We start from the raw sequence: 27,465 nt of genomic DNA on the forward strand, positions 1-27,465 counted from the left end.
AGGAACCTTGGGAATATTGAACACACCTGGTTTGACGAAGCCTGGCGACACGCTTGTGTCAGTGATGACATAGTGCCTAAATAATTCACCCTTTCCTGTCTCTTTAAGTTTGTATTGTTTCCACGCAATTGAACATGTTTTAGTTGTTACGGCCGGGGTCTCCTCATGTGTTATTCCTCTAACTAACATATGTGCTTGCTGTCACACTGATGCAGTCATGTGCACATGTGCAGCTGGTGCAGTGGAGACAGATACGAACCATGTCACACCCAGTTTTTCCGCCTGAATTTGTGCAAACGAGGTCTGGCTACACGGCCACACCCCGGGTTATCGGCCATTTCCCACGCGACTGAGCCCAGGCTGCCCACGCCCATTCCCGCCGGCGGCCCGTGGGCGGCAGCCTGGGAGGTCGGGCCGTCAGCGGGGCTAAAACAGAGCCGTGGGTGTCTCCGCCGTCCCGCCGGGACGGCGGAGACTGAGAGACCCGGGAGAGGCTGGAGGGAGAGGGCACCGCGGCCTTCTGGCGAGCGTGGCCCCGCCGTCGGGCTCGGTGTCGGCCAGGCCCGCTGTCTGTGGGGGCCTGACCCGGGGGTGACTGCCGGCGCTGGGGCAGGGGAGGGGCCTAAGCCTCTGGACGGTGCTGGAAATGATCACGTCGGCGCCTGCAATAAGTACATTATTTCATCAAGCCTCAGCTCTCACGTCCAGTGGCTTCGCCGCGAGATCGTTGAGTTTCTTGTAGGAGCTTCTTGCGCGTAATGCCACGGGCGTCACGTTTAATTTGCCAAAACTGTGTCCCCTGCACCACGTCCCGCGGCGGAGGCCTAGCGAGCAACAGTCACCGGGATCAGTGATGTCATCAATAGCGTTCAATGATGGTGTAAACCACCGTGGTTAGTGATGCCATCACTGGTGCTTTGTGATGCCACGTGAGCCTGCATGCCACGAAGCCGTGAGGCAAAACCAGCCGACAACGCTGGAGCCTGGCCCGTAATTTGTGCCGGCGGACTGTGGCCGGTCGTCGCGCTACCTGTCGCGCACGTCACCAGAGGGCCACCGACGCCCTGCGTCTGCTGCCAATCTCCCGTTCGCCGTTCGCGCTCATGGCGGCGGCTACGGCTTTTGGTGGGTACTGGCGAGCCTGTGGGACCCAAGTCAGAGCCGCCACTACTCGGCTTGTCTTTGCGACGCAGCTGCCACCTGGGTCATATGGATCATATGGTCTAACCCCTGGACGGGTATTTAAAAAGGTTATGGGAGCGGGAAAGTTCGGATTTCCCTCCAAGTACAGATATTGCGATCAGATGTTTCAGATGTTGTTATGCATGTATGCGTTTTATCTTTTGGTGATTTGGGTGGAATATGGATGGGCCCGAGACAACCATTGGTGTGTGCGAGGGATGAGGTGGGAGGGGCTCCAAAGAGACACAACCTCCGCCCGTGATCCGCCACGACCCCCGACCATCACCGAGCGACCTAGTGGGACGTTTTCCTCCCCACCTCTGCCCTCCGAGGTTGCGTTATGATTTCTCTCGGCCGGGAAGTGGAGCGTTGTTGTTGCCGTCCATGTTGCCGCGTGAGGCATCGGACCGGCTCAGTTGCCACGCCGGGTTTGCAGCTGCTCCACAAGGCAAACCAGTGCGGCAAACCGGCCGTCGGTGTAAAAAATAGATCGGTTGGACCACTGTTTGCAAGGAACTGACGAGAGCTTAGTTACGGTATGCATCCGGCCTTTTAGATTCCAGGAAGAGAGGTGACTTGCAGTCAGTGGGTTTGTCTGCGTTAGCTTTCGTTCGTTCTTATCAACCGGAGGTTTACAATTGTGCTGCAGTAGGCGCACCTGTCGAGAATATCGCTGTAAATGCATGGTACTAGAGCGGAATGGTTTGAATGAAGACTAGTCCTGGGCTGCGGCCTGTGGCTTCTGATCACGCCCACCAGTCCTGACCTTTCTCACGGCTCGGCCGCATGCCAGAGGTGATTCACGAGTCGGGAGTCACGACCGGCCGGCCGACTCGGACCCGTCGGCCCGGGCCGTGACTTGCCGCAACTCTCGCAGCTCTCACCCACCACAGCGCAGCTCCGGCCCCTCACCTCCGAGTTACCACTCCCGCTTCCCGGCCCTGGTTGTGCGAGTCCGACAGCCTGGCACGCTCGGAACCTCAACTGGGGACGGCAAGATTTGGGCTGGTAATCCAATGAAACTTTTATTTAAGTTTTTATTTTTGTCACTCCTTATCGCAGTTGCAGTGACGGAACACACAATTACCGGGGTAGGAACGCAAACCATTGTCGTAACGGAGGCCCGCCTGCCATACCAATGCGAGCTAAGCCCGGCAGCAGGTGGGGGACACCCTGGATATTGCTGTGATGGCGGGTAAGAAGTATCGAAAGGTGCCACGCAAAACATGAATGAAATTTTTGTGTGCCTTTTTCTGCGCGTCGGTATTGCCACTATGCGCATGCATCACTGCCACACACCTGTGACCCCTGTAACTTCTGTAACGTGTCGGCACCGGTTTAGGAGCATTGCGTAGTACTACGTTTCAGAGCATGTTTGTGTTGCCCCGTCACAGCGCAGCTGTTCAGCTGCGACCTGCAGACGACCCGTTAACACCCGCGCAGCACGGTGTCCGTCCGTGACCTCCAAGCGCCCCGCTCACCTCTGTGACCTCTGAGTGCGTCCGTCTGACATGTGTGACCTCTGCCCGGCAGACCGGCGTCAGCTGGAGGCGGCGCAGAAGGCACACAACCTGACCGAGACGCTGGTGCAGCTGGGCGTGCGTGACTGGCCGTCGCTGGTGCGCCACCACCTGGGCTTCGCCGTGCTGACCGCCGTCGGCCTGCTGCTGGTCCTCATCACGCCGCTGGCCGGTCAGTGCGACACCTGGGGTGGGGCGGACTGAGGGGAGGAAGGATGGGGACGCTGGTGTGCGTACTGTGGGATGCGTTGTCCGGAGCTGGACACGGCCTACACCCACGCGCCGACTCCACGGTCGTCGGTGCTGGTGTGGAAAGGGCCACCAGGCCTGGTGACACGGTTCATCGCGACAAAGAATGGATGCGCGTCTTTTGGTGACGACTAGCCATGCCGGTTCGCCATGTTCGCATGTGTTGGTCTCAGCGGCAAGCGGTGGCCAAGCGTGTGTGGGGCTGACAGTCGACATTGGGACCGGGTCTGGGCCATTCAGCTGATTCCATCCATCGTTCAGTGGTCACGAATACTGCATGAAGAAACAAACAAATTGTACGAAAACAATAATGTGACCTCGCTCTCTGATTTGATGAATTTGAAGGACCTTGCTTTGAAAATTGATAGGGTGCGTACGTCGAGCAGTGGGGGATTTATTATAAGTATGGGTGGCCCTATGGCGGATGCTGTTCGTCTTCTGCCTCCGGCGTCGCGTATGAAGCCGTATCACATCTGGTTGCCATGGCGCCCGGACCCGGTCCGTCCCTCCGGTAACAAGGGGCTCAGCTCCGATAACCAGGGGCTGAGCTGGGCAGGGGGAGACGTCAGCTATGAATGCTAGAGGCACAGGGGAGTGCTTATCGCTGAGGAACGGCGAGCCTGTGACAGAACGTGCTGTGGGGGACACAATACAGAGGCACGTGCGAATGGACCGGATGGTGCTGGCGACGGCAGTGCCCACCGTGGGCGCGCTTTTGACGACAGTTGGACGTGCGCCGAGGGCGCCTGGACTGTTGAGCGTTGAGCTTAGCTGTTGTATTTCCCTTTCCTTTCATCACATCCATTTCGTTTGTCATATTATCTTGGTTTCGTTTTGTTGTGCGCATGATTTGCTGCACTTCTCTACCACGGCCAAATCGAAAAACGAACCCCCACCCCTGTGTACCAAGAGGAAAGGAGTTAGGACCGTCCGAGATGCGACCGTCTATGGTACAGCATAACCGTTATGAATGTTTTGAACTATGCATGAGCCATGCAGTGGGCTGGTTTATGTAAGTCAGATCGGTCTTCACCAGATCAAGCAATCCTAAACGTCTGGGCGGACAGAGTGAGCCCGAGAGCTCAGATCATGACATCAGTTCTGCATAATCCGCAAGGAAAAATGGTCATTTCCTGTCAGATAGAGCGGCCTTAACGGACGCTGATACCAAGGGCGTCACAGAGTCCTGGCCATCCGAGAACTCCCCGCCCCCCCCCCCCCCGCCCATCTGTCTGGCTGGGCGGACCGGTTGGCGCGTCGCCCCCCGTGACCTCTTGAGCTCGCCCCGGGCTACTCTGATGAGGTTCCGGCTAGGAGGCCGGCCGGTACGGGCCCCGATCAAAGACGAGCTATGCGCGACGCTCCACTTCAGAGCGAGGCTGAAGGACGAGCCCGGACGCGACCTGGGACCACAGCGAGAGCGAGGCTCGGGCGAGAGCGAGGCCCGGAGAGAGAGCGAGACCCGGAGCGAGAGCGAGGCTCGGGGCGAGAGCGAGGCCTGGAGCAAGAGCGAGACCCGGGGCCAGAGTGAGACCCGGGGCGAAAGTGAGGCCCGGAGTGAGAGTGAGGCCCGGAGCGAGAGCAAGGCCCGGGGCCAGAGCGAGACCCGGGGCGAGAGCGAGGCCCAGAGCGAAAGCGAGGTAGCGCGGGACTGGCGGCAGCCGAGAGCGCCTGGTGCAGCGCTCCGGTTGGGCCGCGCACCGTTGTCAACCTGTTGTGCTGAAGTGGCAGTTCGTGCTGTTGCGGGTGGTTTGATTGTGCTGTCCACATGCCCCGGGGATAAGATCGGTGGTCGCATCGGCGCCGATCGAACGCTACATTCTGAACTCCACGTAAACGGAAGGCCTCCGCCGTTCGGTTGGCAGATATCAACAGTTTTCTTATGCATGTTTGTTGAAGATGACGTCGACTGTTGCGGATGCTTTTGGTCTAAATGACGGAAGACAGATCACAGAGGCGATCAATGGGGAAGGGCGTCATATATATATATATATATATATATATATATATATATATATATATATATATATATATATACCACGACACCCACAACATGATCATCACATGTAGATACCGGCGACCCTGGAAAAGAATTGTTATATTTCATTTCGACCAAGTATCAATCAAATCGCGTGTTTCGCTTTATTGTTAAGTCTCCAGAAGGCAGTACCGTATCGATAATGCTTCTTGGCTAAAAGTCGCATCAGAGTGAGTGCTGCCAGTCACGTTACCGTTGCGTGTTCGCCGGTCGAAAATTTCACTTTCGTCATGAACCGAACCATGGCGGCGTTCGGAGCTCGTGCCACAGGTTTTTGTTTGGATAGGCCGGCATCAACAGCAGCTCCGTGTGGATGCTTGGGTTATTTGTCCGACCCAGATGGCTTGGTCCGAGTGGCGTTGATAGCCAGGTGATGTTCCTGAAAGGGATTCAAGAAGGGAGCTCGTCTGAAATGGATTCTGGAAGGGAGCTCGATGACGCAGATTTCCCATCGTCAGATGAAAACGTCCAAAATGTTTCATTACTACACCGTGGTAAAGGCAGTAGGAGAAGAGTTGTAATGCGTTTCACGTTGGCAAGGTCTTGTTCCTCCCTGAGGTCATGAAATGACTGTTGACATATCTCATACACTTTCAGGCGACAATTTGTGGTAATCGCACCTGCTCGGTTGTGCAGTTGTCTGGATGCACTGCGTAGCGCTAAAAACCTATTTTTTTGGCCAGCCTTTCTCATTGGTGTTCCGGTCTGGAATGCATTTATTCGCGGCTCGTTTTGCAATGGTGACCTCTAGTTGACATTTGTGCTTTAACGCGAAAATCTGGTTCTGGCCTCGTGACGTTGATAAATCTGGGGACGTGGTTTGGATGACAGGCACCTCAAGCATGGTCGCGGCCTGCTAGATGGGGTGCTTTAAGCGCTCGACTGTGAGATTTAAGCGTGATTTAGAGGGACGGATGATGCATTTCTGCCTGTCACACTGCCTAAATGGCAGCTTCCATGACCGATGAGACACGTGTGGCGACAAAATGTGTGCTGAACTGCCTGACCCAGGTATATATCTCCAACTCAGACTGTGCGGTGCCACACTGCCGGTGCAGGGCTGGCCGACCTGTGGCTGACCCAAGGTCGGGCTGTGTGACGCCACACTGCCGGCGCAAGGCTGGCCTGCAGGGCAGGGCTGGCTGGTAGCTGACTTAAGACGCCGTGACCCGAGTCGACCGCTCGACTGACTTCCGCCATCACCAGCGCTGGTGCTCTGCTGCTGTCGGCACGGTATTGACTGATGTTTGGCTGACCTTGGCCCATTTCTCCCCCAGGGCTGGTGGTCTGCTGCTGCCGATGTGCCGGTAAATGCGGCGGCGGCTCGGATGTATACGAGAAGAAGCGGGACAAATGTCGCCGCATATGTTACGGAGTCTTCCTCAGTTTTCTAGTTGTGCTGGTGCTGTAAGTATGCCAGCGGCCGTGGCGCTTACTCTCCGATAGTTTCGCTGCTGGGTGGAATTCGGACCGTCGCGTGCACCGACTGTCTTGATCAATCCCCCTGTTAATATCGTTCGGTTCGCTGCGTTGGACTCTCGGCTTTGATTGGACGCTCGTGGTCCAGCGGATAACAAGATTGAAAACAAATTTACTCGGGCGAAGTGCGAGAAGGCTTACAGTTTTTGCACCAACATCTGAATCGTCTGAAGCAAGATTTGTGGTCCAAAATTGTTACCAGCTTCTGTCCGTATTGGCAGGTTTTAGAGATCGTTTTCCTGATTACTAGCTTGTTGATCTTTGTGGCCATTGTCGTGATGCATTCAGCTCGCTGATGTATTACTTTTTGCGTTTGTATTGATAATTATACACAGAAAATTGAGATGTTTTGTACGCTAGCATGGGAATCAGGCTCCTTGCCAAGCATAACAAACTGTTTGGAGATCCTCCTGACAGCACCGTTGCAGGATTGCAATGCCAGTTCAACCGACAATTTTGCAGGCAGACCTGAATGTGCAATTTAATGTCACAATGTGGCTAGTGCGACTTCACGCCACCTGACCAGTGACCGGTCGCCACTGGAAGGTCACGGACGGGGCGGGATTTCTCGGCTGGAACCTTCACGTCTGTCACGCTTCGGCCAGAGTCTATAATTCACTAGCAGCTGAGCTACGGCCACGAATTTGTTCATTATTTCGACCAAGCCAGTCATAGGAATGTAAACATATGGCTGCAGATTTCGTCTCGCTTATTCCTCTTATGTTGTGCGATATTTTCGTTTTCAGTGAGAACGTGGCTCACGCATAATTTTACCATAGGCAAGGGGCATAAATCAAAGAGGATCCTTGAACACCGAATTAAGCCCGCTGCAGGATCGCTCAATACGTCGCGTGGCGTAAAACAGCATCTCTTGTTCTCGGATCACCCTGTATTCACTTGTTCATTTAAAATTTTACATATTACATCACACCTTGCATATTCATTGTCACCTACGTATCAATAAATACCGTACAGTCGGTGAGAGAGTGGCATTAGTCCCCGAGGTAACTACCTTGTGTGTACGTCCCCCAAGTGTGAACAGCACGCATGGTGAGCGCCGTAAGCCCAACATGTTGAAACTCAGTTTCAGAAACACCTTCCCATCCACCCTGATCGTTTCGCGTGTTGTGAAGTCATGTGTGGCCAGAGTGGTTGGTGCGATCACAGATTCTTTTGTGACAGCTGGTTGGTTTCGAAATCAGTGTTTGTACGTACATACGCTTAACATACGCGTGCACCAGCTCCTGATGAGGGCAATGCACATCACTGACGAGTTAATCTCACACCGTGTCGCCAGGTTTGGCCTGGTGGCGTCGTTTGTCGTCAACGAGTACGTGGAGAAGGGCGTGAAGCAGGTGCCTGCTCGCCTGCACGTGGCCGTTGACGACTCCCAGCTGTTCGTCAAGAACACCCGGAAGGTAGGAGAGCGTGCGCGGCGGACGCTCGCCAACGGTGGGCACACAGGCTGAGACGACGGGGTGAGCAGGCGGATGGAAACAGAGAGAGGCACTGGTGGATCATGAAGTGAACAAAAGAAACCCCATCCCTATGTTTTGTTTGGTTCGAGTTAAGCGGTTGTGTACCGAACGAAATCTAGCGCAAACGCTTCCCGCCGCCAAAAACCTCGGAGCATGGCTTTCTTGCCACTGGTTCGTGTTTTTGAGCGTAGCGCTGAGCATTAGCCAGATCATGTAGTAACCGCCAGGCGGATTTGTCTTTTGGTTCGAAGACTGCTTATAGCCGCGTTTATGTTTTTTTATTAAGTGACAAAGCTTCTGCAGTGCACAATGAAGAATCTGAGGACAGAATCGAGCCCATCAATGTGGGGAGGCCATCGGTGTTCTGTCTAAAGTATGCTTTGTGTACCTTGCTAAGGGTCATAATCAGCAGCTGATCCTTGGGATGTGCGCCTTTGTCTGTACCCCTAACAAGCTGCCATCCTAGTCATATCCGTTGAAAGGACTGATTGGTCTCGTATGATCAGTAATGGTGGAAACATGTCATTGGACCTTGGCACAGAAATCGTAGTGCACGTTGCAGAAGACCCGTTGGATCTGTTCTGTGAAAACACTGGGCTAAATTTATTCGTGTAAACATTTGAGATTCGGTGCCCTACTTACAAGGTACGGTGTCATATAGAGAAAAACAGCGCAAAGCAAGAAAGCAAATGAACAGTGTATTGAATGTCGGGAAGGCGTAATTCATTGTTAAAGTTCGCGGGCCCGACAACAGATTGTCGCTGCGGCAGTGGCTTCTAGCCTGGGTGACCAGAAGTTGAGGCTGGGCCGCCGCGGTCGCCTCACTCCGAGCTGCCGTCCCGTGACCGCGCGCGCGCCGTGTGGTGGTGGCAGTGCCTTGGCGGGTGGCCAGCCGCCGCTCGGGGCCGGCTCGGACGCTATACTGGGCGGCGTTTGCTGGCGCATACGACCGCCGCCGTAGTGTTTCGCCGCGTACAGGTCCCGCCGCGGCGCCGTGCAGTCGCGGCTGCGACCCGGCCGCCTCTGCGCCGTGCAGTCGCGGCTGCGACCCGCGCGGCCGCCTCTGCGCCGTGCAGTCGCGGCTGCGACCCGCGCGGCCGCCTCTGCGCCACCAGAAACTTGTCGCGGCCCTCGTGACGGCGCTATGCATGGTAGCGCAACGTGGCCCGCTCGTCTCGTGATTACACCCCGAGTTTGACGCCCATTGTCCCGCCTGGCGTGGTCCCGTCCGGCTCATGCAGTCGTCGTGTGGCTGGGCGCAGCTCGGTGGCGTGCAGGATCGGCGCCAGGGTTGGGTCCTAGCCGGCGGCGCTCGCGGCCGGCTCGCTCCCGCGTGTTTCGGCGTCTGGCGCCGGTCCGAGTCGGTGCGTGCGACCGGTCGGCGGTCGGGCGCCGGAAGCGAGCGGCATCGATCTGCGCCAGTATTGCCGTCCGTGCGTCGGAATTGGCCACTGTGCGCCGCTTGATCAATGGTGGACAAGCCGGCATCCCGGGCTGTGTGGGCTTCCCCGGTCCTCTGCTGCCGATGGCCGACCGATGATGGTCATTGGTTACCATTTGCTGACACTGGGCACCGGCCACCAGTTCAGCTGACACTGGGCACCGGTCACCAGTCCAGCTGACACTGTGCACCGGTCACCAGTCCAGCTGACACTGGGCACCGGCCACCAGTTCAGCTGACACTGGGCACCGGTCGCCAGTCCAGCTGACACTGGGTACCGGTCACCAGTCCAGCTGACACTGGGTACCGGTCGCCAGTCCAGCTGACACTGGGTACCGGTCACCAGTCCAGCTGACACTGGGTACCGGTCGCCAGTCCAGCTGACACTGGGTACCGGTCACCAGTCCAGCTGACACTGGGTACCGGTCGCCAGTCCAGCTGACACTGGGTACGGTCCAGTCCAGCTGACACTGGGTACCGGTCGCCAGTCCAGCTGACACCGGACGCTTAGTCGGTGGAGGTAATCGGGAGACGTTAATCCGCGTGCGGAGCTGGACATGCAAAGGCACGAACATCTGAACATCCATAATGCGGCTGTGATGTAAACGATTCGATATGTTCGGTTTTTTTGACGTGATACGGTTTGCGTGTCGAGCATCACTAAGGCAGTCTCACTGTTCTGATATGTCATATATGCCCAGCATTGTGCGTCTCCTATGACAGATCGTAACGCTGGGTACTGCGGCCAATAGATCGTTTATACGACCCCAGGCGTTGGTTACCAGTCATAGTTCCTCTTGACTCTGAAATCGCCGACAGTTAATTTGCAAACCTGTGTTTGGTCGGCGCGCCATGCTCCTGACTCATAGCACCCGTTGATCACTCCACGTGTCATGCCTTGCCCGTGAGCTGAGCCCCTGCTGTAGGTGTCCAGCATCCTAGCACAGCGCTTGACCGCCAACCGACTCAGTCACCGGCGTCGTCCGGGGCTCAGTTCAGTCTCAGTCACCCGTATCGTCCATGGCTCAGTTCAGTCTGTCACGCGTGTCGTTTGTGTTTCGGTGCAGTCTCAGTCCCGGCGTCGTCCGGGGCTCAGTTCAGTCTCAGTCCCGGCGTCGTCCGAGGGCTCAGTTCAGTAACTCACGGTGCCGAAAGCACGTCGTTTAGCTAACCGTTTGTGACGTCTGTACGAGACGGTAAGGGGTCCACTCCAGCCCATCCACCAATGCGGGACGGGTCTTTGTGTTACACATTGTTTGTGTCCACTGGAGGTGAGCCAGCCGCTCACATTGTGTGTCTGTCTATGTCGGCAGGAGGTGAACCACCTGCTGGTGGACAACTACCGCGAGCTGCAGGGGGTGCTGGACGAGTCGCTGGACAGTGAGTGCCTGCAGACTAGCACCCGTCACGGCGGCCGATGGACGCTCAAAGCGGCCGGCGTGCGGTGCTGGGGCTGGAGCTGGGAGGACATGCGGTGCTGGGGCTGGGGCTGGGGGCTGGGGCTCAGGCTGGGGGCTGGGAGGACATGCGGTGCTGGGGATGGGACTGGGGATGGGGCTGGATCTGGATCTGGAGCTGGAGCTGGAGCTGGAGCTGGAGCTGGAGCTGGAGCTAGAGATGGAGCTGGGGCTGGGGCTGGGGCTGGGGGCTGGGGCTGGAGGCTGGGGCTGGAGCTGGAGCTGGAGCTGGAGCTGGAGATGGGGCTGGAGCTGGAGCTGGAGCTGGGGCTGGAGCTGGGGCTGGGGCTGGAGCCGGGGCTGGAGCTGGGGCTGGGGCTGGGGCTGGGGCTGGGGCTGGGCTGGGCTGGGCTGGGGCTGGGGCTGGAGCTGGGAGGACATGCGGTGCTGGGGTGGTAGGACGTGAGGTGCTGGGCTGGTAGGACGTGAGGTGCTAGGCTGGTAGGACGTGAAGTTTTTGGGGCTGGGAGGGTGTGAGGTTTTGGGCTGGTAGGACGTGAGGTATTGGGGCTGGAAGGACGCGAGGGGCTGGGGATGGGAGAACGTAAGGGACTGGGGCTGTGAGGACATGTGGTGATGGGGCTGGGAGGACATGCGTTGCTGGAGCTGGGAGCATGTGCGGTGCTGGGGCTGGGGGGACTTGTTCAGGGTCTGCGAGCGTTGTCGGTCGTAGTCACACCATTCCAGCGCCTTCGGTGTGAAGCAGATTGCACACAGTCTGACGTTAAACTTGAAGGCGTCATGTTTCCCACCAAGAACGTCGTGTGCGGTGATGATTCGCCATTAGCGGAGGGCGCGGGTGTTGACCTCCACAGACTGATGGCTCCCGCGTCGTGAGCGTTTGCCGTCTGTATGTGTGCCGCGCATTACGCCTGCCCCGCCAGGCGCCGCTTTCACCGCGGTCTGGCTCCGTGACCCCAGTGTGCACCGGCTGGCGGTTCTGGTCGCCGACGGCAGCCGCGCTGACCACTGTGCGCTCGCCCGGCAGAGTGCGGTGACCGGGTCAAGGCCAAGCTGGCCAACATCTCTCGTGCCGTAGCCGTGGACGACCTAGCCGCCATCGCCGAGGGCCTGCGGGACATACGGCGAGATCTGAACGTGCGTGAGCCCCACTTGCCTTCCCGGCCGCGTTTGTCGTACTTTGTTGTACTGGTTTGCCTTTCCTTGTGACTGCCGAAAAATTATGTCATAGCGTATGTATCGTGGAATTGAATTTCCCATGCGTGCATAGTAGCGATCACTGTGCACGGTTCTGTGCGGCTGGACACAGTCTCGGTGATCGCACTCCAACCGTGAGCTGTATTTCCCTCAGAAAACCTACGTAGTACGTGTGCCCACGCTCTTACATAACATCGCGGCGTAGTGCGAGCCCAGCGCACGCCGTCCGCGACCAGCCACCAGCGCCTGCGCTTCCCCGCGCTGCTCCGCGTCTGCCTGACCCGCCTGACCCCTGTCCGCGACCAGCCACCAGCGCCTGCGCTTCCCCGCGCTGCTCCGCGTCCGCCTGACCCGCCTGACCCCGGCCGGCCGGTCTCTGCCGCAGGCGATCGCCGACCAGACCCAGCAGCTGCAGGTGCGGGCCGACCAGCTGACGGTGGGCCTACAGGGTGTGCAGGCTGAGCTGTCCAGCCTGCTGCTGCTGTGCAGCTCGCCCGCCTGCCAGCAGCTGGAGCGCCAGTACAACCTCTCCCAACTGGCCGTGCAGAACGAGTTCAGACAGGTGAGGGAGAGAGAGTGGGGTACTGAGCGGACAAGGGACTGTGCCAATGGAGGGACTCGGAGGCGGCTGCAAAGAAGGAGCAAACGGAAACGAAGGCAGGGACAAGTGCAGATAACGAAGGGGACTCGGAGACGGGTGCAAAGGGAGTGGGAGGCGATAATTTTACAAAAAGAGGGGGAAAGGGTGGAGACTTTGATAAATGCAGGAGCAGATAGGCACTGGACACGGAAATAGACACTGAAGAACAAACACCCTTAGTTTGTCAAGGACTCACAGGAAACGCAGATGGTGTGTGCGGAGGGATGGGAGACGAAGACAGACGGACGGGGGTAGCAAGAGGATGTAGGAATGTGTTTCAGGATGGGAGCAGTTACAAACGGCGCTAAGATAATTGCAGAGATGATGAGCACGCGGAGCACAAGGAAGTAGGAAGGCAGGAACAGGGGTGCGAGAAAATGGATACACAGGTGGCTTGGAGACGATTGTCGAGAGAACATGATAAACGGCACAGAGGCGTCTCAATAGAAGAAGATAGAAATGTCTGGGTTCGGGGGAGACTCTCGGAGAGTGACAAGCAAAGGGAGCTGACAGGTAAGGCTCGTGTCTTGTGGTGTACGATGGGGACAGTATTGGCGATATTATGCCCGGACGTTTGAATCTCCAAGGGCGTTTTGTTTGCCGGTCGTGAGCTTCGTCTCTTTTCTCTTCTGTGGGCGATTTCTGCTGATCTTAAACCTTCGCACATGCTCCTTCAATCCTGCACTTGTTTCATGTACCTTCAAGTACCCCTTCTGTGCTTTCAATTTTGGTCTGTCTTTTCCTACCGTCCACATGTCGGGCAGCCGTCGCTCTCAGACTGTCGACTGCTGATCTAACTCATATGCGTGGAAATAACAGCGCCTTCCTGCGGTCGCCGAGGGCCTTCCTCATCCCCCAACTAACCACCGCTCGGCCATGTTTCCAGTGGCTTGCTTACGACCTGCTGCCGAAGGTAACGTACTAACATCGCTTTATGGGCCGGTTGCACGAAAGTCACATGGTGGCCATAAGTCACGCCACCGTTACTGAGAACTAGCACGGCGTATTCCTGCACGGCGGTCCGCGCGCCCAGAAGCTGTGTAGTTTCGCGTGCCCACGAGCCACAACAGGCACGCTGAGTCAGACTCGAGACGCGCATGCTCATTAGCCGTAGTAGTGCGCCGCCGGCCGCTGTAGCCGCTCGTTCCTACTCGCGAGTCGTCAGAGTCACGCCTGGCCAGGCACCGCGGTTGAGCACGTTAACACGTCCGGTCACGCACCGTATCCGCGAGTCACTGTGGACGCGGAAGTCAGGCGTGCCCGGCCTGGAGCTGAACTTTGTTGGAGCTCGTCAGATACGGCTGCCTCGCTCTGCGGTCCAAGCGTCGCTTGTCCGTGGGGTACAGCGTGTAGTCCTCTGCGGCCCGAACGTCGCTTGTCCGTGGGGTACAGCGTGTAGTCCTCTGCGGTCCGAGCGTCGCTTGTCTGTGGGGTACAGCGTGTAGTCCTCTGCGGTCCAAGCGTCGCTTGTCCGTGGGGTACAGCGTGTAGTCCTCTGCGGCCCGAACGTCGCTTGTCTGTGGGGTACAGCGTGTAGTCCTCTGCGGTCCGAGCGTCGCTTGTCTGTGGGTACAGCGTGTAGTCCTCTGCGGTCCAAGCGTCGCTTGTCCGTGGGGTACAGCGTGTAGTCCTCTGCGGCCCGAACGTCGCTTGTCTGTGGGGTACAGCGTGTAGTCCTCTGCGGTCCGAGCGTCGCTTGTCCGTGGGGTACAGCGTCCAAGCGTCGCTTGTCCGTGGGGTACAGCGTCCAAGCGTCGCTTGTCCGTGGGGTACAGCGTGTAGTCCTCTGCGGCCCGAACGTCGCTTGTCCGTGGGGTACAGCGTGTAGTCCTCTGCGGCCCCGAACGTCGCTTGTCCGTGGGGTACAGCGTCCAAGCGTCGCTTGTCCGTGGGGTACAGCGTGTAGTCCTCTGCGGCCCGAACGTCGCTTGTCCGTGGGGTACAGCGTGTAGTCCTCTGCGGCCCGAACGTCGCTTGTCCGTGGGGTACAGCGTCCAAGCGTCGCTTGTCCGTGGGGTACAGCGTGTAGTCCTCTGCGGCCCGAGCGTCGCTTGTCCGTGGGGTACAGCGTGTAGTCCTCTGCGGCCCGAGCGTCGCTTGTCCGTGGGGTACAGCGTGTAGTCCTCTGCGGCCCGAACGTCGCTTGTCTGTGGGGTACAGCGTCCAAGCGTCGCTTTTGCGGTCCAAGCGTCGCTTGTCTGAAGACTACAGTGTACAGTCCTCCGCGGTCCAGGCGTCGCTGTCTGAAGAGAACAGTGTACAGTTCTCAGCGGTTCAGGCAGACACTGATTTGCACGGGTGGACCGGCTCGACCCTGTGGTCATACGTGTGCTCGATTTTCAAGCGGTCTCACAGACATGCAGGCACTTGAGCTCACTTTATCCATGTTGTGTTGGTGATTGGCATGTGCTCTCTTCCAGTGTATGTCGACGTTGAGTCCCGAATGTCATGTCCTCTGTGGTAACAGCTTTCCTCCTGAGTTCTATAGTAGGTACCATCTTTGAAATGCACATTTAGTTCAATCAGGGGATATGTTCTTTCAGATGCAAGTGATTAAGCATGGCGTTTTCTTACATAGCGGTGATGAATTGCATGAGGCTTGATTTCCTTGCGTTATTATCATTAAGTTTGGCACCAGTCTGCTAGGATCCGGCAGTTGTGTGGTCATGTGCCGTGATTGGCCTGCGTGCGGTCTGCCACGGTGCTGGTGGATCAGTGTCTGGAGCGCGCTCCGTCCATCAGCACCTGCGCCATGTGCCAGTGTTTCACGGTGTGAGAGGCCTGGATGTCTTGGTGATTTCGCCTGAGACGCTCCGAGGACTAGCTGACCTGCGGTCGTGGACATTGGAGGCGTGCATGCCTTGTTTGAACCTCGGTGTCTATAGGTACCGTGGCTCTTTATATCTGTGTGACGTTGCATGAATTTCGTCCGCCAAAAGCAGATGGGTTCAACTAAAGTTGCATTCGATTTCAGGTCATAATGCTGCTTGCACGTGCCTGGTGTATAAGCTACCTGGTGCACAAACTAATGCCCCCATCATTCCAACCCAATGCTCATAGCTGTCATTACCTTGTCTTGTAACAAACATAGGACTGGCTCGCTGGCGCCAGACTGCTGACCGGCGGTGACCTGACCTGCAGATAGCGGACCTGGCCTGTGTCCGGTGCCTGTACAAATCTTCCACTGGCACCTCGCTGCGACCCATTGACCTGGCCCAAGCCGGACACAATCTCATTCATCTGTCACAGCTACTGTGCCTCGCCCCCGCCTGCTTGGTCTTCAGCTTATGGAGGCTTTGGCTGGGTCATGACCTGATCCTGACCTTAACGTAGTGGGGCCTCAATGGCTTGCTGCTGGCCCGATCCCTGCACTACAGCTGGCTGGCCGATCTCTGCATGACAGACTCTATAGCTGACCCGACCTGTGTTCAATGTAACTTCCCGTGGCACGTGGTGACCTGGCGTAACGTGGCCTGAGTGCTACCTGACCTGACCTGGCCTGACTTTGCGCTGCAGTTGCCGGACGTCACAAGAACGGCTCGCGAGATTTCCTCGCTGATCGAGAACGGCATCGAGCGAGAGGTGCGTGCAGGCAAACGGTCGTTCGACGAGCTGTCGGGCCGCATTCAGGCGGAGGTGGCGGCCGTCGTGCCAGAAGTGCGTCGCAGGATTGCCCAGGCCGGTGAGTTATGGACAGCTATTGCGGTTGCCTGACGTGTAGGCTAAAATGGCCGCCACGCTGCATGCTGTCTGTGGCAAATGGCTTTCAGTGGTCGTCATCACGGACTACGGCCTCAATCAGTGGTTATTGTGTGTGGGGGGTCGACGGTTTGTATTATGGGCAGCTACTGCATCTGTTTGACGTTAAGAGTCGCAATGATATAATTATTGTCTAGTTCAGAAGCACTTACCAGGCAAATGACGGACAGCTATTGCCCCCGCCCATTATCATATCTGAGTAAGAGCCCACTCATTAAAATCATTGGCTCTTCCGTGGAGCCATAAAGATCCTGTATCATTGTCGTCAGTGCGTTTATTCTGGGAGTGCGGTCATCAATCCACTGCATTTCTTTGGAAATACAATAAAGGCCTTTCGCAGAATTTCGCTACAGCTCATGTGGTTAGAGCGTCAGACATATGTGTGACTTCCAGGGCGAATCAACAGTTTGAGTCTGCATCCGTGTTAGAAATAGCGCGTACGTGGCTAGTCAAAAGACTGGCAACTGGTCAGAACACCGGGCTGCCCCACCATGATTGTACTGTGGCGCTGAAAGGCACGTCAAAGACCCTTTGGTACTTAAAGCTGTCCAGAAGTATGCGACAAAACTTGCAGGCAAAATTTAATATCTTAGCTGGGAAGGTGAGACCATGTTGTCTCTTCAGATAAGCTTAGCATAGATTGCAAAACGATGCGGGCGCTTTAGTTCATAGAAACGACGAACGCCATACATGATATACAAGAAAACCGGGTCAATCCAGTGAGTAACTGTTCGCTGCGCTTTTCCGACATATGTTGATGGTAGCTGAACATAACCATTAAGCGCATCAAGCATCTCTTTTATAGGGTATCGCGACTTTCCTGCCGTCAGGGTTGTTACAACAACAATCTGATAACAAAGCATGTGTGTTGGCATTTTACCAACATATCGAATGCACAAATTAAGTTTGCGAGTGCGGATAACGACGACGTAAACACACAGCAACCATCCTTTCGCTCCTCGAGCAGACTTCGTTCCTCTGCCTCCGAATTTCCGAGCATCATTCCTGAGCTCAACTTTTTCGAACTGTGTCAATGAGAGCCTGCGAGATTGCAGCCTCTGAGAAGGAGGTCTGGCCTCTCCATCGATCCGACTTGTTTTGGTGCTGCAGCGGCGGTGCCAGGCCACGGGCGCGACCATTCGTCGACCCCGGGGGCAGGCTCAGGCGGGCCGGGCGGCTTTCTTCGTTGTTATTCGGCAGCGGAACTGCGACAAAAGGGCTTTGTCAGCGAAGGCGCGGGGCTGGGCTTGAGGCGCGACCCGTGCGAGCGCCGTCGTAACGAGCACCAGCCTGTGAATCGTACTGTGGCGGCCATAACGTGAAAACGCCTTTAAGAAGGACATTGCTGACTCTGCGTAGTCTTTCAACTAACTCTTGCCGTATGCGTTATGGCGGCGCCCAACGACTTTGTACGGCGACTGAGTACCTGAAACCCTTTCTGATGACTCTTTGACGTCTTGACGGTGTGTCTGACGACATGACGTCGTGTCTGACGTAACGACGCTGTGTGGCGACTTGACGCCGTGTCTGACGTTTTGACGCCGCGGTCCGACGTCTTGACGCCGTATCTAACGACTTGAGGCCGTGACTGACGTCTTGACGCCGTATCTGACTACTTGACGCCGTGGCTGACCTCCTGACGCTGTGCCTGATATCTTGACGGCCGTTTCTGACGTCTTTGCGCAGCGCCGCGCCGGTGCTACGGTTCCTGAGCGCAGACATTGTCAAGGCAGCCGCTGACGCTCCATAGAGGGGTGCGGGGTGACATGCGGCGCGCTCTCTTTAAACCAAAAAAAGAAAAGCGTCGGCTTGACGTGTGTGATGCCTTGCCGCAGTGTGTATGATGACTTAACACAGCATACGTAACGACATGACGCCGCATTCTAATGACCTGATGACCTAGTGCACCGCCCGCCTGACGTCCAGCGGCGTGTGCGTGTGGGCTTGCGCGGCCGCTGAACCCCTCCCCTCCCCCCTCCCCGCCGTCGTCGGCAGGCATCCGGCTGCAGGACGCGGCAGCAAACATCTCGTCGGCACTGGACAGCGTGCGGCTGCGGCCGGCTCACGAGGCGCTGGACGAGGCCAACCAGTACCTGCAGCAGTACGGCTCGTTCAGGTCAGGCTTCGGCCGGGTCTCACGGGGCAGGTCTGTCGCGTGGTGGCCGGCCCCAGTGTGGCAGCTGTCTCGCTGACGCGCGTGCGAAAATGACGCCCCATCCACGGAAGAGATTGGTGGGGAGGGGCGGGCAAGCTCGAAGTTGTTCGCTTTCTTCAAGTATAGGAAGAGAAACGGGTGTTCTGTCAGTGTCATTGCAACCCCACTTTCTGAGAATGCCGAATATTAACCTCATAGCGACGTATGGAAAGAATCGGCTTCGAAATTGTTGCTGACAACCGTCACTTTCTGAGACTTTCAGTTCCACTGTCTTTGTTTCCCAGCATTGCCGTAGGAGAGAAGGGACGGCTGCAGAGGGGAGGTGCAGCCGCCTCCCCCGCCTCTCTCCGTTCTCGCGCTCTGTGCCGTTCACTGGTTCTGACGCGCGCCTACCGTGCACTGCTGCTCTTCTGTCAGCGGAGCTGTCCCTGCACTTGACACCCCGTGCACCGCCGTGGCGAGGCGCGCGGAACTGTCTGAAGAGTGGCCGGCGGGATCGTGACCTGCGACATCTCTCGGCGCCGCCAGGTACTATCTGTTCCTGATCCTCTCCGGCCTGGTGCTGATCGTCACCTTCTGCCTGGTGATGGGGCTCTTCTGCGGCCTCTGCGGCCGGCGGCCGGGTAACGTCTACGGTGACGACACGTGCAACAAGGGCGCCGGTGCAAACTTCCTGCTGAGGTGAGGCGACTTCTCTGCTCCTCTGCCCCCCTTTTCTGGGCCCCCTCTGGTCTGAGGCCCCCCCCCCCTCCCGCCGTACTACCTGGACGTGGGTCTCGCCGGCCGTGCGGTGAGAACGGACACGGGCTATTGTGGACTGAACGGCCCGCGTGTGGCGCCGCCAAGAAGTGCCAGCGGCGTGCCGTGGAAGGCTGAGGGCCACGTCGGTTGATGGTTTTAACGCAGCCAACTCGCTTCGTATTCCAGTTTAACAAGTGTGTTCGTTTGCCCGTGCGGCATCACAGGCAATGTGTTGTAGTAATGCTTTGTGGTGCTCATGTATGCGTTCTGGGTAATGCGATCTAATCTCACAACAAAGCAATGTAGCAATGCGATTGTAATCAGAGCATACCAGTTGTGTGTTAAAGTATGCTCAGGTACTGCGTGCACATAACATCATCACACACATAACAACACATAACATCAGCGTGCACCTGGTTTACCTCAAGCCCTGTTGTTCTGGCGTCCTTTCGGCAGTGGTGACGTCTCACGGACGGTGGTTGCGAGAATAAGCTTTCCAGCCTGTGACACCCGTGTGACGGTTGTTCTTGCCGGGCCGGACATGACGTGCACGGCCCGCCGACAGCGCCAACCTTCTTCTTCTTCCTGTTCGGCTGGCTGGTGCTGCTGCTGGTGACGGCCATGTTCCTGGTGGGAGGCCTGACCCAGTTCTACCTGTGCGCCGGCCTGGCCGAGCCGTCCTCGCCCGCCGGCGGGCCGGCGCTGCTCGAGGCCGTCTTCCCGGCCGACGAGCTGCTGCCGCAGCTGGCCGCCACCGGCTTCGACCTGGCCGACGTCATCAGGTCAGCAGCCGGGGACCAGGGGAGGGCCGGGCCCTTCATGCCTCCACCGACCCGCTGGAGGCATGGGGCTGCCTGCGGAGGGGCGGGGTGGAGAGGTGCGGAGGTGGAGCGGGGGATATGCTGGTCGGGACACGGTGTAGGTGTGTTCGACCTTCTAAGTGATGCCAAGAGTGAGTATAAACCTCTAGCTCAAAGGATGATCTGTAGGGGAAAAGAGTCTTTCAAAAACACCACGCCGCGGTCAATCTGTGCTTCGTCATCGTGACATGACGCTCCTGCAGGCTTTTTAACATGTTATCGTCGGACTTAGGAGTCATGCGGGTCCACAACGTGACGGTTCTTGGAGCTGCTGGCGAAAATCTGGAGACGGAAACTGGCTGCACTCATGACCGTCACTGGTTACTGTTGGTGCAGGAGATGTCACCAGAACCAGTCGATCTACAACCGTGCTGCACCTGGAGCCGCTGTACGACCTCTCCGAGCTGGGCCGCTACAAAACAGCAGCTGGGCATCGACGAGCAGCTGGATGCCCTCCGCAACCAGATACAGGTTGGCGGGCAACGGGGCTTCGTTTCCCACAGAGTCGGATACAGACCAGTGGACGGTGTGAATCGGCTGGGCTCTGCAGGCAGACACAGGCCGGGCGGCTTCAGTGCCTTGGTTGTATGCGTAGGCAGAGTTGCCGAGCGCAGATTAGTTGGTGCGGTGAAGTGGTTGCCTCGCACTTGGCACGCGTTAGTGGAGTGAAATGTGTTGCAATTGGTTGACAATTTTTTATGTTGCCTGCAATCGTTGAAAGATGTATTTCAAACTTTTCGAATGGGTGGATTTGGGAGGTCAGAGCTCAGTCTGAGCAGTGCACGTTGGGTGACTCCTGTCCCTTACCATATGGTCGTGCAACTCCAGGTAAATGGCAGAGTTTGTTGCCGAATGTATAACATGCCGCAACGTTCGGCACGGTCTGTCCTGTGCTCTGACGTCGTCTTACCTTTAGCGCGACCGCTGCCACCGGCCGCAGGCTATTCCAGTCAAGGGCAAATAGCGAGCGCCTTTTTCCAAAAATTTTCCTAAATCTCGAGCCACCACCCAAAGCTTCAGACTATACGCACGCTTGTGCACGACAGGGACCATCCGTCGTACCTAGTCCTGTCTCGTGAGTTTCACGCCCGGGGTGGTCAGACCGGGGGGGCTGCTCTGACCTGTCCACTGGCGCTGAAGCCGCTGACAGTCACGCCCCCCCCCCCTCCCCTGTCGCGAGGGAACCCTCACCGGCATGACCCGGCCCTGCTGCAGGTGGACACCGACGTCGAGATCCTCACGACCGCTGGGTAAGGAGCAGCTGTACGAGCTGGCGCGCTCCGACGTCGCCCGCATCAACTACACCGCCTTCACGCTCACGGTGAGCGCCGCCCGGCTGCTGGTCGAAAACCCTGTGGCGACCATGCGGCAACGGTTCTCTCAGCGAGAGCTGGTGACATTCTTTACTCGTTTTGCCCGTATCGCTGATGGACATTCCTGGTGTCCTCCCTGGAGGGCTTGGTGGATGGCCTTTGAATTGAATTTTGGTTATTATTTGAAATCTCCGAGCTGGCGATGCTGTTGGCATGGCCGGTGTCGGATGTGCGGCGAGTTGCCTATTAAATTTCGGCAACCCTGATCTGGGTGGCGACGAGTTCTGACCCCGGGCCCGGGTGGACCTCTTCCGTCTGTTTCTCAGCCGATCTTTGACCTTGACGGTGATCCCCTGATCTGGGCAGTGACCCCGGACCAGGGCGGTGACTTCTGACCTCGCCGGTGACCCATGACTGGAGCGGTGGGTCCTGGCCATGGCAGCGATTTCAGGTGGATGGTAACTCCTGACATGGGTGGTAACCCTGACCCTGGCTGACCCCCTCCCGTCCGTTGACCGCGCAGCTGGAGGACCGCATCACGGCCGTCGAGCTGGGTCAGATGGGTGCCGCGCTAGAGGCGGCCGCCAACCTGCTGCCGCCGGCCGAGCGCTCGGCGGCCAACCGGCTGCGCAACCAGGCCACCATCCTGGGCGCCCAGCAACTGGTGGTCGACCAGATGGCCGACATTGTCGTCTCGCTGAGGGTGAGCCGCGGCCCGCCGCGAGAAAAACGAACCGGACTGGAGTCGTGTTCGCTGGTGATGACCGCGGGCTCGACACGGACCGTTGACGCTAGTGATACGGTGACCACTGTTGCTGTGGTGTCATCGAGAGCTTTGTTTAGGATGCTGTGGATAATGCGCCAACAGGGCCTACTCAAGCACTGCCTCCATACATCTATCGTATAGCCAGAAGGTCGTCCCTTTGTCCAAAGCGTTCTTGTACATTTATGATGAACCGTTGATCTAGACACATCCTATGTCCATAATGCATCAGTCACTTCATGATAGCCTCGCACAACAATGTTCGTTTTTGTTTATGCAGTATGGGCGCTGCATGACTGCAGTTGACGCGCCCTTAAACTCTAAGCCACCACGGCTTGTTTCTAAAGCCGCCATACTCTGGCGTGGTTAGTGGAGGCTCCCGATCCACATCGTGTCACTATCTTTTACGTGTTGCCGCACTTTGTGGCTCTGACTGCTGAGCCAAACTGACCTCTCCCTCCCGGTGGGCAGAACGCCACCGTGTCGCTGCAGGAGCACGTGCGTTTCAACCGCACCAACGTGACGGAGGCCGTCCGGGAGCTGATCGACCAGGCGGAGTCGGCGCAGCAGTACCTGCGCACGCGCGGCGGCTCAGAAGTCATACAGGTCAGTTTCGGACGGCTCAGAAGTCACATAGGTCAATATCGGGCGACTCACAGGTCACACAGGTCGGTTCAAGGCGGCTCGGGGATCGTACAGCTTGGTTGGGTGGCGCGAAGTTATAAAGTTCTGTTGATGTGGTTCACAGGCCATCTAAATCCAGGCTCAACAGTCATGTAGTTCAATCTCTGACAGTAACGAAATCCTATAGGCTGGCTTCGATGACCGAAAGGTCATATAATTCAATCCTGTGTTGCTTCGAGGTCATTCAGCTGCTAGTCTGAGGCAATCCGGTGCCCTCATTGATCGGGTCGTGTTGGTTCAGCAGAGCTCCCGCGGGCGGACTGTGGCGATTCCTTTCTCGACAGGGGGTCACATATCTGACCTCCGTGAGCTCGCAAGATTTACAAGAGGTCATTTGGCGGCGACAGTCATGCTCAAACAGCCCGAAGCCAAACCGTCTCACGTTTCGTCGCTCCCGTCAGAGATGGTGACACCAAGTATGCAGATGATCGTGTGCGCGCGTATTGAGCGGGTGGCGTCAGCCGTCCCGGGACTGACGATGTCGGCTCGTCATCAGCTGGCGGACGAGTACGCGGGCCGAGTTCCTCATGCACCTGGACGAGTTCACGGCGCGCGTGGAGGGCGGCTTCCGACGCCGGCTGGGCCGCTGCGGCCCGCTCAGCACGGCCTACAACGCCACGTCCGTCACCCTCTGCAGCAACGTCGTCTACCCGTTCGTGAGTGCGGCTAGCCAGCAGGGAGGCTTCGGTGTTGAGTGGGATGTCGTGATATTTGACATCGCAAGCCGTGTGAAAGAGAAATGACACCCTTGACTATATGCAGATGAGCGAGGTGGACGTTTTCAGTGTGAATATTGGCTCTGCTACTTATTTAGTAACTTTATACTGATTGTGCTATTTCTGCCATCTAAGTAGAAGGTTGCTGCTTAAGTTTGATATGCCTGGCCCTTAACTGTAATTTGCTGTTCAACTTTGCTATGTTTATGTTAATGCTACGTGTATGTTTGACCATTTAAGTTCGTGGTTTGCCTAGTATCATTCACGGAACGCTGTGGTGGCCGTCTCTGACCGGATCCCCGGGTCTGTGGTCGCATGTCGTGGTCGCTGTGTCTGAGCGGCGTGTCAGCTCCCTGACGCGAATGTCCGTTGTCCAGAAACGGCTACTGGGCGTCCCTGGGCTGGTGCGTGCTGCTCTTCATCCCCTGCGTGATGGTCAGCCTCTGCCTGACTTCGCTCTACCGCAAGACGGAGCCCTACTCGGAGGCCTTCGTCGACAAGTGAGCACAGAGAGAGAGGAAGAGAGAGAGAGAGAGGGAGAGAGAGGGAGAGAGAGGGAGAGAGAGGGAGAGAGAGAGAGGGAGGAGAGGGGGAGAGAGAGAGAGAGAGAGAGAGAGAGAGAGAGAGAGAGAGAGAGAGAGGAGAGAGAGAGAGAGAGAGAGAGAGAGAGAGAGAGAGAGAGAGAGAGAGAGAGAGAGAGAGAGAGAGAGAGAGAGAGAGAGAGAGAGAGAGAGAGAGAGAGAGAGAGAGAGAGAGAGAGAGAGAGAGAGACGTGAGTGGCGTTGTCTCGGGACAGCCGGCAATGTGGTGTGCACCTGGTGGCGGTAGGGAGGCACGGTGCTGGTGACAGGCTGTGTTGAGCGCTGCCGTATTAATCCTGACTTTGCCGTCGCTAGTTGGTGCAACGCTACTCGCTCATGCTTGGATCCGGGGCTGTCTTGTGTGTCAAACAGCTGCGCTCTTTGAAAGGTCAATAAAGGGCCTCGCTTTCAAACGGGGCGTGGATGATTTGCGATTCTTCGGTGGCTGGGTTCGGAGAGGTCGCTGCTTGCCAGTAGTCTGCGTTGTCCCACGGCCAAACTCTTCTCAGCTTCTCCCGACAGTCCACGTTCCAAGTCTCCGGTTTCTTAAAATTAATGACTTAACTGTACGTTTTCTTTGGCAGGGTTTTTGCATGCTTCTCCTGTCCAAATGAGATGTAGTTGAAATTGCTTGCTTTTTAGCCGGTTCTTGGGCACGGATATTAGAAGTATTTTGATGTTGTGCTGGGATGGGGAGATCGCCCTGGGGTCGTTGCTGAAAGCCATTTTTAAATCATCACTGCTGCTTTTTTATCCACCCTGAAATAAGTCGAGCGTGGAATAGACTGTCACATTCTTTCAGTATTCAAATAGGCTGTCACACTCCTTACAGAATGTGACAGTTCAGGCGTATTTGGTCACAGTACATTAAGCCTATGTGGCTTGGATATGGAGACGTCATTTGGTAACAAAGTGTTCCCTGCTCGTCTTGTGGGACAATCGAGGTTTAATGCATTACCATACTTGATAATTGTTTTACCATTGTATTGATCTATCCAACATGACAATGTTGGAAGGAAAAATAAATGCTTTGGAAGGCGAACGTAGAACACGATGTCACATTCATAAGACCACTGTTTCACCTGAAGGACTCGGGCGTGCTTTCAAAAGGCGGATGCAGAGATGATGTTCAAAGTGGCGCAGCTAGCGCAGTCATTCCCAAGGGCAGGGCAGGAGCGGGCGGCTAGCAGCCAGCCACGTGCAGTTGTGCTGTCGCTGTCCTCCCGCCTGGCCAATGGTGCACGAGAATGATGGCGACGATTGCTGCGCGCGCCGCTCGCTGCCGCCAACGCCTGCTCGCGTGCTGGACTGGCCGCCACCTTCACTAACGCATCCCCGTTTTCAGCGAATACTTATACGACGCTTATGGCGATCACGATAATATCCCCCTGGCGAAGTAAGTGGCGGTGTGGTGTGCACCCCTGGGCGCTCGAGACAGCGCGGGCTACTGCATGGCCTGCCTGCCTGCTTGCCTGTCCGCTCTTTGCTTTCAGCTGTGTGCTGGCGTAGTGACTATTCTCTGCGCATGCTGACCGCTGCGTGTTTTAAATGAACAGGTTCGGTAGGCTGTTCGCGGGAACCTTCGGGCTTTGCGGCGATCGTTTTCCCTCATGGGTTCAACGAAGCGAATGTCGAACATGAATTTGAGGAAGCTAGCCCATTTGTGTTAGACGTTTTGGCCTATGCTCTCACTTTCTTGCCTTCACGCGGAGGGTGCGGGGATATGTTCTGGCGGGGCGGTCGTCGGTCGTGATGCAGGGATATGTTTTGGCGGGCGGTCGTCTGTCGTGGTGCAGTGTTTTAGGACGCCCGTCTGCCGGCTGGTTTCAGGTATGGGGTGACTGTTGGGCCTTCTCGACGTTAGGTATCTGCAGTGTTGGTTGCCCCGCCTCACACCTGGTGTCTGCTCGCTATCCCTCCCCACACGCCACCGTTGTCTGTGGACTCGCGCTGGTGAACTGTTGGGTTTGCGTGTCCACCCGAGGACAGAGCTCGTTGGGGTGCTGCTTCACCGCCTGGCCGCCTCTTGCCCTCCCCCGCCTGCGCTGTGACTTACTCTTCCCTGCTTTTAGTGCCATGTCAATCCAATGTACTTAACGATGGCCGTCTGCTAAGGCGGTACTCAATGTTCCCCGCCTGACTAGCGTACAGATGGTGACGAAAACAATAAACAACAACCTTGCCTGAGGCGGATAACCGGTCGGCCACGCTCAACTAGCCCGCTCCCAGAGGCCTGGACTTGTGCGCCATGTTGTGAATGCCGACAGTTCTGTGTGCAAGCGGACTGTTGTGGTGCCAGCTTATCCGCATGCCAGTCAAGCAATGGGATGTCGATCTCATGCCGACAGATCTGGCGCGAAGTCAAACTCCCAATTTGCTTTGATATGAACTAGACCCCGTTGCACACATACTTTTAATGGAGGGGTATCTGGTTAAATAAGCACAATCAACTGTCGGTGTTTCCAGCGCTCCCTATTCTCTCGCCGTATTCCCAAGATCCGATCTCGGGAGGCTGGACTGCCCGCTCCGTCGCCAGATGTCAGCCGCGTCGCTGAACGTCGCGCTCCTGTTGCAGTGTGCGTGATCAGCGCGGCGCCAAACGCGGCGCGGCCGCGGCCGGCGGCGGCGAGCGGCGGCGCGGCAACATGTACGAGAACAGCCGTTACCATGGCTACAGCCCCGACTCGCCGCCGTACACAGCCATTCCGCCGCGCGGCCAGCAGTTCCGGCCGCTCGGTGCCAGCGCAGACACCGAGGACACGGAGCCCAAGGCGCCGCCACTGTACGTACATCCGACCCACATCCGGCGCACATTCGGCTCACATCCGGCCCAAATCCGACATCAGGCTGCATGCGAATCTACTAACTCGGGGGAAGGATGTGTGCGTGCTCTTGAGGCAGTTGACATGCTTAAACATCCATTGGCCTGCTCCAGGGGCGATTTCCATGTAGGCTGCCATTCGTGGCCGGCGTCATGGTGGTTGAGCCTTCCCAAGCTCCTACCCTCCCGATAGATCGAGCATATAATAAGGACAGGGTGCCTGTACGCGCGACCTGTTGTGGCAGCACTGCCGTTACGCTGACTGGGCGACAGCTCACTGCCGGCGAGCGGCACGCAGTTGGTGGTGCGGCCTGACGTTCCTCTGACCCGCCGTCCTGTGTCGGCCAGGTGGGACCTGAACGGGGGGCCGCCAGGATACACGGACAACCCCAGCGCCGCCAGCTATGACCGGCCGCCGCCCTACTTCTAA

The 27,465-nt window shown here is 57.1% G+C and overlaps 1 protein-coding gene across 1 annotated transcript in view; it reads left to right on the forward strand.

Moving 5' to 3' along the window:
• LOC119113646 (prominin-like protein) overlaps nt 1–27,465 on the forward strand; it is a 54,080-nt gene extending 26,615 nt beyond the window's left edge. Inside the window, exons 2-21 of the mRNA XM_037237929.1 lie at nt 2,716–2,874; nt 6,267–6,396; nt 7,766–7,886; nt 10,701–10,767; nt 11,833–11,942; nt 12,388–12,564; nt 13,529–13,555; nt 16,159–16,324; nt 18,397–18,517; nt 19,085–19,237; nt 19,403–19,439; nt 20,009–20,079; nt 21,373–21,478; nt 21,994–22,173; nt 22,705–22,839; nt 23,414–23,428; nt 23,460–23,611; nt 24,011–24,133; nt 26,790–26,996; nt 27,384–27,465. Of these exons, the coding sequence (XP_037093824.1) occupies nt 2,716–2,874; nt 6,267–6,396; nt 7,766–7,886; nt 10,701–10,767; nt 11,833–11,942; nt 12,388–12,564; nt 13,529–13,555; nt 16,159–16,324; nt 18,397–18,517; nt 19,085–19,237; nt 19,403–19,439; nt 20,009–20,079; nt 21,373–21,478; nt 21,994–22,173; nt 22,705–22,839; nt 23,414–23,428; nt 23,460–23,611; nt 24,011–24,133; nt 26,790–26,996; nt 27,384–27,465 (2,339 nt within the window). The remainder of the gene's footprint in view (nt 1–2,715; nt 2,875–6,266; nt 6,397–7,765; nt 7,887–10,700; nt 10,768–11,832; nt 11,943–12,387; nt 12,565–13,528; nt 13,556–16,158; nt 16,325–18,396; nt 18,518–19,084; nt 19,238–19,402; nt 19,440–20,008; nt 20,080–21,372; nt 21,479–21,993; nt 22,174–22,704; nt 22,840–23,413; nt 23,429–23,459; nt 23,612–24,010; nt 24,134–26,789; nt 26,997–27,383) is intronic.

The sequence above is a fragment of the Pollicipes pollicipes genome, unplaced genomic scaffold (genome assembly GCF_011947565.3).
Source record: "Pollicipes pollicipes isolate AB1234 unplaced genomic scaffold, Ppol_2.1 Scaffold_7262;HRSCAF=8765_pilon_pilon_pilon, whole genome shotgun sequence".
Lineage (NCBI taxonomy): Eukaryota > Metazoa > Arthropoda > Thecostraca > Pollicipedomorpha > Pollicipedidae > Pollicipes > Pollicipes pollicipes.